The sequence below is a fragment of the Oncorhynchus kisutch genome, linkage group LG18 (genome assembly GCF_002021735.2).
Source record: "Oncorhynchus kisutch isolate 150728-3 linkage group LG18, Okis_V2, whole genome shotgun sequence".
NCBI classification, from domain to species: Eukaryota; Metazoa; Chordata; class Actinopteri; order Salmoniformes; family Salmonidae; genus Oncorhynchus; species Oncorhynchus kisutch.
Window position 1 is genome coordinate 51,367,386 of NC_034191.2, and position 14,280 is coordinate 51,381,665.

At 43.4% G+C, this 14,280-nt stretch overlaps 1 protein-coding gene across 3 annotated transcripts in view; it reads left to right on the forward strand.

The window, feature by feature from the left end:
• LOC109908764 (RNA-binding protein 33) overlaps nucleotides 1–14,280 on the forward strand; it is a 45,189-nt gene that overhangs the window by 15,522 nt on the left and 15,387 nt on the right. The window contains exons 6-13 of one of the 3 annotated variants that reach the window (XM_020507447.2): nucleotides 614–733; nucleotides 1,190–1,370; nucleotides 1,779–2,008; nucleotides 4,286–4,637; nucleotides 5,727–5,788; nucleotides 10,493–10,619; nucleotides 12,686–13,065; nucleotides 13,915–14,208. In XM_020507447.2, coding sequence (XP_020363036.1) covers nucleotides 614–733; nucleotides 1,190–1,370; nucleotides 1,779–2,008; nucleotides 4,286–4,637; nucleotides 5,727–5,788; nucleotides 10,493–10,619; nucleotides 12,686–13,065; nucleotides 13,915–14,208 — 1,746 coding nt within the window. The remainder of the gene's footprint in view (nucleotides 1–613; nucleotides 734–1,189; nucleotides 1,371–1,778; nucleotides 2,009–4,285; nucleotides 4,638–5,726; nucleotides 5,789–10,492; nucleotides 10,620–12,685; nucleotides 13,066–13,914; nucleotides 14,209–14,280) is intronic. The other 2 variants (XM_020507448.2, XM_031796263.1) reach the window with 2 other exon arrangements.

The following is a 14,280-nucleotide window of genomic DNA, read 5'->3' on the forward strand; positions in this document are numbered from 1 at the left end:
TGCAATGTCCGTGCTGTGAGACGCACGCCTAAGACAGCGCTGTGGCAGACCCAAGCACACAGCCAAAGCAACGCTGGAATGGCTTCAGAACAACAATGTGAAAGTCCTTGAGTGGCCCAGCCAAAGGCCAGGTTTGAATCCCATTGAAGAACTGTGGAAAGACTTGAAGATTGCTGTTCACCACCACTCCCCATTTAACTTAAGAGAGAATATCTGCAAGGAAGGATGGGGAAAAATCCCCAAATCCAGATGTGCAAAGCCTTATCCAGACATACCCAAGATGACTGACCCAAAGCTGTAATCAGCGCCAAAGGTGCTTCTGCAAAGTATTGACTCGGGTGTGAATACTTATGTGAATGAGATATTTCTGTATAAAATGTTTTATAAATGAGCTAAAATGTAAAAAAACAACAACATGTTTGCGGTATTGAGCTAAAATGTAATTAAAAACATGTTTGAGGTATTGTGTGTAGATGGGTAAGAAAATACATTTGATCCATTTTGATATTCAGGCTGTTGAGTAAGTCAAGGGTTACGAATACTTTCTGAAGGCACTGTGTTGATGACTGACTAGTATTTAGAATATGGATTCTGAATCTCCATGTTGTTGTAGGTGGATGATTACTCGGCAAGCTACAGAGATGGAGAACAACCGGAGCATCTAGGGGAGCAGGCAGAGCAACAGGAAGCACCGGAGGGGGAAGAAGGGGAAGACTCTCAGCTCGCAGAGGAGGTGTGAACAGAATGGGTCTCCCTCATTCACTGGCTATGTCCCAAGCGGCACCCTATTCCCTATATATTCCTATATAAGGAACTACTTAGAGTTTCAGGTCAAAAGTAATGCACTATATAGGAAATAAGGTACATTTGGGACGCAGACATTAATATTCAGAGACCCTTTTTGTCTGATGTGTTGCATTGAGTCAATGGCTGTTGTGCTGACTGACGCTAGCTATGTGGCGATTTTGGAGTTGCCTAGGTAAAAAATGTGCAAATGATCAATAATGTGTGCGTAGCTAATTCTAATGGTTTAAACCATGCTGAAGGCCTGCATCTTTTGTGAAGTGTTGTGAAATCAACATCTCGTATGTTCATGGTTGCAGTTTATAGGCCTACAAGATTAACACTATCCATATATCTGATGGGTTGTTCATAATTTATGACTAAGATGGTCCCTATATTTCCAAAGGCTGAAAATGAACCAGAGCCAGAGGAAGAAGTGAAGGAGGAGGAAGACGAGGATGAGGAGGAAGACGACGATGGACAGTCCGGTCGGTTGCGTTTCAAAACAGAGCGCAAAGACGTCACGTCTGGCATTGTGCGGCTGGCAGATGCAGCAAACAAAAGAAGAAACATTCCTGAAACATTAGGTACATTTAATTACAACCTTGCACTCAGGAAACTCTTAATTCAAATGTCAATTTCTTTTGCTTCGTATTTGTTAACTGTAATAACTAAGAGGTTTGGGCTTTGTTTGGTTGACTTGGTTAAGGTTGAAGAGCATTTCAAGCTTAACTCTAAAATGTATTTACACAACATGGATCAAAAGAAAATGCTCAACAAATCCATCTTGAGCATGTATTTTGAGCATGTATGGGCTGTATTTGAGGGCTGGTTTCACAGACATAGCTTTTAGCCTAGTCCTAGAATAATAAGCATGCTCAATGGAGATTCTTCATAAGAAATGCTTTTTAATCTAGGACAAGGCTTAAATCTGTGTCTGGGAAATTACCCCTGAATGTTGTAATGCTCACTTCCTGATGTGTTTTGCCCACCAGAGCTCTCTGAAGAGGCCAAAGCAGACCTGATGGAGTTTGAGGAGAAGGAGCGCCAGAGGAAGCAGGGCCGCTTTGGGGGCCGAGGAGGAAGAGGAGGAGAGAGAGGAGGATTCAGAGGACGAGGAGGACGGGGGGGGTTCCCCGGATTCGGGATGGGAGACTTTGGTGGAGGAAGAGGACGAATGAATGACCAGCGGCTCCCAATGATGCCACTGCATATGGGCATGCAGGTAAATCTTAACAAAATGAACCGACACAATGCAAAAGGTTTGCTTCATGTTTTCATTTTTGCCAAGGAAAAAATATTGTGGTACTGGTATCGTCCCGGCCCTAATGTTTACCTGCAAAACTAATAAGGCACAGCCATGAAGGCTTCTTGTGATTGTTTGCAAATATGCCGTTCTCTCGATGGCCTATTGAAACCGTGATCACTTGTGCGTGAACAAAGTCAACTATTCCGCTTCTCTGCTCCCCTTATCAATGTTGATATATGGATTATACCAAAAACGTTGGCGGTAGTCCATTTAGACAGAATTATATTAAATAAATGTAGTTCTTTGCGTAGGATTTAGTTTCTCGTGGCCTTTTATTAGATATCTTTTGAAGCATATAATCCATTAATCTAAGTTGTTCATCCATTGGAAGTCATTTCTGCATAGGCCATGTCTGCAGATAAGACTTTTTCCCAGACATTTTTTTCTTCTTCCTGGAATTAAAAAATCCCAAAGCTTCTGCACACGTTTTTTTACTTTACGCACACATTTTGTGGCCTCCTTCCCTTCACATTTCTCACTGTCAATCGTGAATGATAATTCTTTACCAGTGAAACGCCCATGCAGCATCTGCATACAAACCATTTGATCTCAATCAGTTTCATGAGGATAGGCATTTAGATTTACTTGAGTTTATACAGTGTTTTGAAGTTGCCCACAGTGTTGTTTTTGAATTATGTATAGCGAGCGAATATTAGAACAGACGGTGTTAATAAATTGCAGTATAGCCTACTTGTGTATTTTGTCTAGTGGCGTGCGCTGTTGAGTTTTGGTCACATGAGTGAAAAAAATGCGGTGGTGTTTTTGTCTTAAGCCTGTCGCATGCTTCCAAGTTGAAACAGTTAGCACATATTTTGTCAGGTTTTTGTTCGTTTTGGTGTTCGGCGGTGTTTTAGGGAGCTGTTCCCGCAACTTTTTTTCTTGAGGCAGGTCTGTAAGTCGGTAGACGAAGTCTTCGCCCATTCGTCGGTGATTGGTCAAAAGTTGGGGTGGGAACTATGGACGGGAGTTTTCAATGAAGTGTTTGCTGTCTTTCGACGAGAGAGCACAGCAGCAGTTAGGCCCTACTGTCTGCAGTGCACTACTAGTTTTCATGCGACTTGTTTCACTTGAGAAGAACTGCACCAAACAGCTTAGCTAGATGAAAAATTGCTCGACTAAGACCTCCTCAGTGAAAAATGTCAAAATTAATGACAGATTTCTTGATTTATCTTACTATGCTATTGCATTTGTTATGCAGAATACTATCAATATGTGATCTTGCAGACATTGATTCAGCTTTGATCCGACTTTATTAAACGAGCACCATTCGCCAGAGTAGCCTGTTCTCTACGAGTGAAGTAGAGCATAAGCACGTGCGGAGAAGGTGATCGGCATCTTTAGTCCGGACAAAATAAGCGATCAGACAAAACTCACGTCCGCAGCCACTCCGTTCTATATATGAAAAATGAAAATCCTTTTAAACATGCTTCTTTAAGAGGTATGGGAACGCTCAACTGACATTCATGCATTCGTGTTAGTGGCGATGTACTGTGTGGGGAATGACTGGAGGGGTGAAAATATCTTAACTTGGTTTAGAATTGATATATGGCTGGCCAACAGGTAATTGAATAGGAGCTAAAGTTAACATATAGGTCTAGGTGAAGGATTAATGGTGTCTTTATTTAACTAATTTACTGAGCAATACACCCTCCCCCCCCACCCCTCAAAACCGCCTCAAAGCATTGGGGCATGGACTCTACAAGGTGTGGAAAGCGTTCCACAGGGATACTGGCCCATGTAGACTCCAATGCTTCCCGCAGTTGTGTCAAGTTGGCAGGATATCCTTTGGGTGGTGGACTATTCTTGATACACACGGGAAACTGTTGAGTGGGAAAAGCCCACCAGTCTGCTACCATACCCTGTTCAAAGGCACTTAAAATATTTTGTCTTGCCCATTCACCCTCTGAATGGCACACATATACAATCCATGTCTCAATTGTCTCAAGGCTCAAAAATCCTTATTTAAGCTGTCTCCTCCCCTTCATCTACGTTGATTGAGCTGGATTTAACAAGGGACACTAATAAGGGATCAAAGCTTTCACCTGGTCAGTCTGTCATGGAAAGAGCAGGTGTTCGTAATGTTTTGTATACTCAACACATCTGACTTGTTGTATTGGTCTTCCCTCTTTCTCCCCCACTCTATCTCCCCCACTCTCCATTACTCACTCTCTCTCTCTCTCTCTCCCCAATTAGCAGTCTCCTGCCAGAATGCCTCCCCCTCACCACCAAACTCATCATCAGCAGCACCATCGCCAGGGCGGCCCCGGTGGCCCCCGAGGGCCTCTTTTCCAGGAGCACAGTGGGGGCTCGCTGGCCCAGCAGCCCCTGCAACCCCTCATCCCCCAGCACATGGCCCACCGTAGCTCTCCCTCCTCACACGGGGCACCAGTCAGGCCCCAGATGGACCAGCCTCCCCGCATGATGAGTCCCCCTCCTTCACACAACCACCCCCACCAGCAACAGCAGCAGCAGCAGCAGCAGCAGCAGCCCAAGAACATCCACATCAATCCCCATTTCAGGGGCCCAGCATCCTCCCCTGCACAAGGTAGGTCTGCACTTGCGTTCCAAGTAGCACCCTATTCCCTATATAGTGCATTACTTTTGATGTTGTCATAAATGGCACCTTATATTCCCTTTGGGCCCAGGTCAAAAGTAGTTCTTTATTTAGGGAATAGTGTGTCATTTGAGTGGCCCACTGGGTCCTTTTTCCTTAAGTTTTGGACTTATTGTAAGGATAGCACCTCCATTGAATGTTTTGAATATTTACCTCTAAGCAAAGGCGTACGTTGCCGTATGGTTGGCAGTTATCCGTGCACTGCTTTGAAAAGTGTCTGGATTAGAATGTCATGTTGTTGTTTGGGTTGAATGACACGTGAATAGGGCTTTCAGCCAGTAATAGGTTTATTTACTTGTCGTTTTTTGGCGGTATCTCCATTCCATTCCTTGAGATTGGTTTATCTTCCCTGTCTGTCCAGACTGAAATGTGTTGGTGAGGTGTTTGTGTGTGTGTGTGTGGGTCTCTGTGTGTGAAAAGATCAGGGATTGCCTTCAGTCATGACTAGGGGTGTGTGTAACAGAGATAGACAGTCGGTGTGTGTTTTGAGGGGAGGGGGGTGGACAGGATAACGGGAGTGTTTACCAGAGGTTGGCATATGTCCCTTAACCCATATTTGCAACGAATTGTCCTTTTCAATTCCTGTGGAAAATGAATTGCCATTACCAGTTGCAATTCAAACTGATTTATGAATTGAAGATGCATGTAGTATTTACTGAAGTCAAAAAGCCTCATACTATGTGATGAAATGGCCTCTTTCATAGCCAAAAGTACCCATCCTCCTTGTCCATTAGACAACTTCAACCGCAATGCTTCACTATGTTCATTCATTCCTTTTTGCCTCTGTCCAGCTGTGTATAAATGTGAGCCCATCTCGGAGGTGAAATGTAAGATGCGTGCCTGTGAATCAGCCTTTAGTACACACAGAGGTGCCTAATGGACTAACCTTCCTTCTCCCCACCCCTGCGTTCTCTCTTCCTCTTCTCATTTCTCTCTTGACCCCTCCTCCTTTGGTCTCTCTGCCCCATCTACATCATCCCCCCCCCACCACCACCACTCCTTCTCTCTCTCTCATTGCAGTGCCCTTGATGCCTCCTGCCCAGAGCCAGCCCAGACCTGCTGCGAGTCCTCAGAGGTTCCCTGTGAGTAGCAGCTGCTCCTACACACACTCCCCCATCACACGGTTAGCGCTGGGCCTCTTTGTGAGGGAAATATCATTATCGCAATTAGATACCCGCTCTGGTCCAAATACTGTTGGAGCAAATCTGTAAACACTCATACCGAGTCTGTCTGCACAACTGGAAATGGTTGATAGGGGCTTTTGGCCGTGGCTGGCCTTCTTGGAGGGCTGTGGTGGCTGAGGCTTAAATTAGTTAGCACTCTTTATGGATGTGCTAGGGCTCAAACCATGTGGTTGGCTTCACAATGGAATCCTGAAATCAGGGACATGTCCCAAATGGCACCCTTTTCCCTACATAGTGCACTAATTTTGACCAGAGTCCTATTGGGATAGGGTATCATTAGGGACACAGTCCAGGATACAGCCCACTACCACCAGTGAAAATACTACTTTTTAGGGAAATTTTGTGGCACAAAGTGGAACAGACCTTTAGAAGGCTGTTTTGAATTAGAAAAACAACCCAATAGCATAATTTTGGTTTAATACTAAGGGATAAATAGGTATTCAGTTAGTTAAGAAAAGGAAACTGGAGTCAGTGAAGAACCTCTGAGGCTACGTTTAGACAGGCACCCGAAATCTGATCTTTTAATCAATCAGATCTGAAAAAGATCTGATGTGATCGGTCAAAAGACCAATTCATGAAGAAAAATATCAGAATTGGGCTGCCTGTCTAAACGCAGCCAGAGTAACATAGAACTCATTACAGAGATGAGGAATGCCTTTAAAGTGATTATAGGACTGGCGGGGAAGTGAATTGGCCAGGCAGCCAACTGTGCCTCAAGTTACTCAGGTTGCATTAGTGCTGGGCGATTATATCAGATTAGGTTTTGAGGTTTTGTTATTTTACATTTTTATGAGTGTTTGTCAGCTTGTTCTCATGTTGTATTTTTGGTCTCCTCTCCTTCGTGCCTCTGTGCTGTGTGTACCTTCCCAATTTACACCATAGATCTGTATATAATTAAGAAATGTAAGTCTCCGCCCTAACAATGGGAGTCGTTGTCTCAAAGGCTGGAAGGCAGGCGACAAGCTTTGGTCCAAAATAATCCCATAGAAATGCATTGGTCTTATTTTGGACAGATTTTTAGCGAGACTGAAACCTCTCCCTTAGCCTCTTCCTCTATGGTTTACACACACACCAAGCCCCTCCCTCTGCCTCTCATGCCAACCAAAGTTGAGATCACATCTTCCACTCTGACAAGCGGTTTCAACTCGCTATTTGCATTTGAGGTTTGGTCCAAAATAATCGGTAATATGGACACCAGAACACATTCAGACAATAAGTTAACTTTTCACCCTTTTCATGTCTCATCTACTCAAATTGCGCGCATAGCAGGCACTACTAAAACGAGAGTTTTAGAACATCGATTCTGGAAAATGAATGCTCAGTTTGTCGCATGTGGAATTGGTACGTTAGCAGCATTTTAGCCATAGACTCTTATACTAGCTGTCTAGTCTGTGTTTTGTAAATGTGCAATTAGCATCAACACAATCATATAAGGAATTGGCAACTCTTTGTCATTCTGAGAAATAAGTTAGGCCACTTGATTTCAGCATCTGAACAAAGTGCACAGGCTAACAGGCTTTTAAAACAGTTGGATATGGACAGAAGTGTGTGTTCATAACAATTCAACTGTTCAACCTTGTTAGCAAGCAAATAGATCCAAGTTGGCTAAACTTGAAATATAAAGATTATCTGGCTAATCACTAGCACGTGGGCTTGAGAGGTTGTTGATGAGACCTGTGTTCATTTTCTATAGCCTAATACCTGCTACAAGAAGTCATTATTGGTAAATGTGCATTATGCATGGTTATATTTGGAACAAAAAAGGTCCTTTTCATAGATGGACTTGAAAGCAAGTTCCAGTATTATTGCAACAAAAAAAAGCAAGTAACTATTTTCATGAAATATTGTAATTATTTATTAGTGGGTCTTATGGTTGTGGAAGATGTATATTTAGCCTAGGTATAGCTTCACAAGTCCTGAATTCATTAGATTATTGCTGACTGTTTGAAATGCAGTGTATTTGACCTTTCATTGTATATAATGCATATTTAGAGAAAACATTTTTTTTTAAATGAAATACAGTACCAGTCAAAAGTTTGGACACACCTACTCATTCAAGGGTTTTTCTTTGTTTTTACTATTTTCTACATTGTAGAATAATAGTGAAGAGAAAACTATGAAATAACACATGGAATCATGTAGTAACCCAAAAAGTGTTAAACAAATCAAAATATATTTTAGATTCTTCAAAGTAGCCACCCTTTGTCTTGATGACACCTTTGCACACTCTTGGCATTCTCTCAACCAGCTTTATGAGGTAGTCACCTGGAAGGCATTTCAATGAACAGGTGTGCCTTGTTAAAAGTTCATTTGTTGAATTTCTTTCCTTCTTAATTGAGCCAAACAGTTGTGTTGTGACAAGGTAAGGGTGGTAAGGACTGGGGGTCTCCGAGGAGAGGTTTGAGAACCACTGATGTAGAGAACAGGGTGTCAAGCTAATTGATGCCCAGGCATCAGGTGGCACTGGTGCTGACTGACACCTTCTCGGGAAGAGCATTTTATATGGATTAATGCAAATCAGACATTGACAAATGGCTGCATCCAATTGCATTTGGCGAAAGGTGTACTTATAAACCTTGTTAACAAATGAGCCAGGATCTCGCGTTTAGACTCTGAGTACAATTTTGGCTTTTTTCAAATAACAATCGTCCTCGTCTCCTTTCCTGTCTGTGATTGTGGTGTACGTTGATAGCAGATAGGCTCCAGTGTGTAGCAGAGCTGTTTTTCACAATTATCAGAGTTGGAGGTAGAGGCTGGGCTGATGCCTAGCATAGTGTTGGATTCCCCAGCTGTCATTCACATTTAGGCTGCTGTTGCCAGGGACACGATTTGAAATGCAGGTGACAAAACACCCAGCAACATCCATTTACCACTGGGCAGCAGATTATGGATGATTATCATACATTACCCCCCCCCCCCCCATATGTAATATCATTCTATAAAACATTTTAAAAATGTATTATGAAATATTAATCTGAGGTTCCAATTAAGAGCTAATTAGGGGCTATGGCGATAGAAACTGCTAGTCAAGAATACATTTTTAGGTTTGTAATTTGGCCCAAATGTACATTTCTTGAGTCTAGCATAAAATATTATCCAGCATATCTGGTGGTTAAAATATAATATATTTTGCCATTTGTTCCAAATGTGAATATGTTAAAAGTAGCCTAGGTTCCACATTGTCCAAGCTACAAAGATGACATTAAAAGGTGACATTGAAGTCATATCAGGGCAAATTTCTTTCTGATGGTGGAGGCACTTGTCTAACATATCTTTTAGTCTCATTGGTCAACAGTACCATTGTCCTTTACATATGAAATTCCTCCATAAACAGTGGCAACAATGTGAAATTTGTACAAGACAATATGTCCAAAGAGGGACCGACCAAAACAAATGCCACTTCTAATCCTCTTCATTTCCATTTCTCAGTGAATGGTTTGACATATGACCCGGTCCATTGTATGACGTTTGTTTTAGCTAGCCCTCCTCTTTACGAGAGGGATATCTGCAGCATCAGTTACACATTGAGCACCTCTCAGCCTGTTTATCAAGGATTAGCACTCAGTGCGGATGAGCCGCGTTATCAAATTCATACAAATTTCCAGAGGTATTATGTAGGCAACCGAGTCTCCATTGTGTAAACCGGACTGACCTTTGGAACAGAGCGATAATGTCCAAACTAACAATATGATCCGCTCCCCCTCGTCCTCTGCTTCGTTAAGCCCCGTTGATTAACTTTCTGTTAAGCAACTTTGGCGACTCTCTCTCCCTTCCAGCACTCAAAACGCGCCTCTATCCATTTCTAAATGCCGGCAGTCTACCGGCGAATCAAGGTGGATTAAGCCTAGATAGCATTTTAAGTAATTTACAAAGGGGCGAGGGGGATGGAGGCCTAAGCAACCCAGTTGTGGAATTGCCACGTTTTGAGTTGAAGGTTAATTTTTCAACAGAGACGGATGTTTAAGCGAATAAAGGAGAGACCGGCTATGGGGGGGGGGGGGGGGGCCTTATTCCGAGGAGGGATTATGGGATCGTTATCTGCTGCTTTTCCTTGAAGGTAGACTAGACGGAGCACTGTGGGGGGATTTTGTGCTGTGTGGAAAGCTGTTGTACATACACAATGGGTAGATGAAACAAAGAAATTAGCACTGATCTAACACAAGCCCAATATGCTTTGCCGTCCATGTTCCCGAAACGCGAGCAGGTCCCGTCAACAAAGTTCTATGTAGGCTTTAGTGCAGGTTTACCATAGAGATCCATTGTGTTATACGATTGTTTACGATTTTTTTTATGTTTTCCTGGCCAAGATGGTAGATTTTTTTGTCATGATGCTTAGGATGCCAATGAACACTAGTGAATTTAGAGGTTTACTCTCACTTATTCTCAATGGTATTTCTCACAAAATGGTGTAAACATGGATACATTTTACCCAAGTCAACATCGTGCCTAATGAGAATCAATTCCGAGCACTCGCTCCCTTTGTAGTATAATATTGTTACCCGAAATGCACCCTTTTCATTAGTTTTAATTCGTTTGTGATTACTGTGGTTCCCAATGTGGAATTCAATATATGAGTGTGTGTGCACCTCTCCCCCCTCACAGGGATCAGGGGACTTCCAGCAGCAGCACATGCCTGGTAATTTTGGCCAGAGGCCCCCGCATCACATGGAGCCCTGGAGGAACCAGCCCCCCCCCGCCCCCCAGGACAGAGAGCCCTTCTTTATCGGGGGTAAGACCACAGCCTGCATCTCAAATGGCACCCTTTTTTCCTATTTAGTGCACTACTTTTGTCCCAAATGTCACCCTATTCCCTATATAGTGAATTACTTTTGACCAGGGCCCGCTCGTCTTAAGTAGTGCGCTATATAGGTAACAGGGTGCCATTTGGGATGCAAACCTCTTCACCTAGACACACACATCTAGCTCGCCCACCCACGCGTCCTTCCCTGCCTTTAAGGGGTTAAATAGTCTATCTTAGCATATCTAAGCCTTCTGGGCATTAACCCCTAGCAGTATACCTTCAGGGTACGCTGCGAGCGTAATTGCAGAGTTCCATTAACTAAATTAATGTTATACAGTGCCTTCAGAATGTATTCACATCCTTTGACTTTTTCCACATTTTGTTGTGTTACAAAGTGGGATTAAAATGAATTTAATTAGATTTTTTTTTGTCAACGACCTACACAAAATACTCTAATGTAAAAGTGGAAAATGGGTACTTTTCTAAAAAGTACTAATACTGTATATCTTGATTAGATTAATAAGCATTCAACCCCCTGAGTCAATACATGTTAGAATGAACTTTGGCAGCGATTACAGATGTGAGTAAAAAAAAAAATTTGTTCTTCAAGCTCTGTCAAATTGCTTGTTGATCATTGCTAGACAACCATTTTCAGGTATTTCCATAGATTTTCAACCAGATTTAAGTCAGGAACAGTCACTGTGCTCTTGGTAAGCAACTCCAGTATAGATGTGGCCTTCTGTTTTAGGTTGTTGTCCTGCTGGAAGGTAAATTCGTCTCCCAGTGTCTGGTGGAAAGCAGACTGAACCAGGTTTTCCTCTGGGATTTTGCCTATGCTTAGCTCCATTCCGTTTCTTCTTTATCCTGAAAAACTGCCCAGTCCTTAACGATTACAAGTATACCCATAACATGATGCAGCCATCACTATGCTTGAAAATATGGAGTTTGGTAGTCAGTATTGTGTTATGTTTGGGGCAAATCCAATACAACACTTTGTATTCAGGACAAAAAGTGAATTACTTTGCCACATTTTTTGCAGAATTACTTTAGTGCCTTGTTGCAAACAGGATGCATGTTTTGGACTATTTCTATTCTGTACAGGCTTCCTTCTTTTCACTGTCACTTAGGTTAATATTGTGGAGTAACTACAATGTTGTTGATCCATCCTAAGTGTTCTCCTATCACAGCCATTATACTCTCTAACTGTTTTATAGTCACCATTGGTGAATTCCCTGAGCAGTTTCCTTACTCTCCAGCAACTGAGTTAGGAAGGACACCTGTATCTCACCATGCTCAAAAGGGATATTCAATGTCAGATTTTGTTCCCCATCTACCAATAGGTGCCCTTCTTTGTGAGGCATTGGAAAACCCCCTGTCTTTGTGGTTGAATCTATGTTTGAAATTCACTGCTTGACTGAGGGACCTAATTGTATGTGTGGGGTACAGATATGAGGTAGTCATTCAAAAAACATGTTAAACACCATTATTGCACACAGTCAGTCAGTCTTTGCAACTTATTGTGTGCAATCTTATTTAGGCTTGCCATAACAAAGGCGTTGAATACATATTGACTCAAGACACTTCAGCTTTTAATTTTTAATTCATTTGTAGAAATCCCGAAAATCATAATTCCACTTTGACATTATGGGGTATTCTGTGTAGGTCAGATTCTCAATGTAATACATGTTCTATTCAGGCTATAACACAACAACATGTGGAAAAAGTCAAGGGGTGTGAATACTTTCTGAACGCAACTGTATGTATGTGCACCGACATGCTTTCGAATGAGTCGGGGCTCCTAATATACAAGCGTATCATACATTTTCTAAATCACTGCTTATGTGGAATGAAATATTGGTGTTGTGTTATTTTCTGTTGATAGAGATGTAGGCCTATGTGTGCTGCTTCCCTCAGCCTTAGTCCATGCAGCCAAGACTCGAGGCAGTCGCTGTCTGATGTATTAAAAGTGAGTGGGAAATGTGGCGACGCAGCAAACAACTTGACGTCTCTGTTGTGGATTTTTCCTCCCTCCTACTTCCCCTCCTGTTCTATAGACCCAGGGCGGTTCCCTGGGCAACAGCAGCACATGTTCGAGCACCAGAACCCTGGCTTACTGATAAACAGTAACAACCATCAGATCCCCAGCCAGGGCCACATGGCCTTCAACCAGCCAGGCCTAGGAGGGTTCAACCAGCCAGGCCAGGGTCCAGGGGGCCAGCTAGGGCTGTTCCAGAGAGAGCCCCCCAGACCCAACCTGCCTCCCCAGGGCCACCCCCAGGGCCACCAGGGCATGGCCAGCCTGACGGGGCTCGTTGGACCCCCCAACACCAGGCCCTTCATGGGCCACATTCAGCCCGGGTTTCAGCAGCAGCAGGTGCCCCCCGGGCCCTTCCCCCTGCAGCAGCTCCAGTTTGGGATGCAGGTACGGATGAGAGTAAGTGAATCATCTACCAATGAACGTGTGTGGTGGTGGCCTGCGCTTTGCCTGTGCAAGGTTGAGTGGAATGATTCAGGGGTTGGTCCACAACTGGGTATGTGTATTTACTGGGCATAGATGGAAATCACTTCAGTTTATATTGTATACTATGGGTTTTTACAAGCTTCTTCACAATTAGTGATTATGGGGTTGCAGGTGGTTAGAGCGTTGGGCCAGTAACCGAAAGGTTGCTAGATCGAATCCCCGAGCTGACAAGGTAAAAATTTGTCGTTCTGCCCCTGATCAAGGCAGTTAACCCACTGTTCCTAGGCCGTCATTGTAAATAAGAATTTGTTCTTAACTGACTAGCCTAGTTAAATAAAGGTTCAATAAAGAAATAAAACAATTATATAATACCTGTTGGGATACATATCAAATGTGAAATATGGTCCTTATTCTAAGTTCATGAATTTTGTACCGTTCTTACTCGGTTATAAAAATATTGGAACCGCTTGTTGAATATTCCCTGTTTAGTGAAAAAGTCATTAAAACTGCAAAAATTTCTCAGAGAGACCTTCCCATGCGGTATGAATGGTGAGGCGCAGACAAGAGTGCCCTCTAGTGTACGGCTCATTGTTCTACCTCTGTTGCCGCGGCTATATGAGGACACCGATTGGAGGTTAATCATATGCATGTATCTGTTTCTCCTTACAGAAGCTCCAATCGCCTGCATATGAGAACTTTAGAAGTGTGGCTGATTTATTTTTATTGTTTCAAGTTGTAAGTCAAAACAGTGAATCTTTTACCCTGTCTGTCAGAATCACTCATTCTGCCCGCTTTGTCTTTTTGCGTTGAAATTAAAACTAGGGCTTGATGCAGCACGGCCCTCCCCACTCGCACCTCCAGCATCACGACTTGCCTCTCTCCCATCAACAACAACAGCAGCAGCACCACAGACAGGACCTGTCTCAGCCGCCCCCCCACCACCACCCACAGCACCAGCTCCACCCCAACGAGCAGCGGCAAGGCCCCATGATGCACCACGGCGGTGGGCAGGGCCAGCCCCTCTTTCACCAGATGCAGCAGCACGGCAGCCCCAGACAGACGCACCCTGGCGGACCCCACCCACAGCAACGGAACGCCCCCATCAGGCCCCGTATGGTGAGCAGCTACTATCGGTCGTAGGACTATTTGGATTCATGACACGTTCCAACTGATTTCGAAGGAATCAAT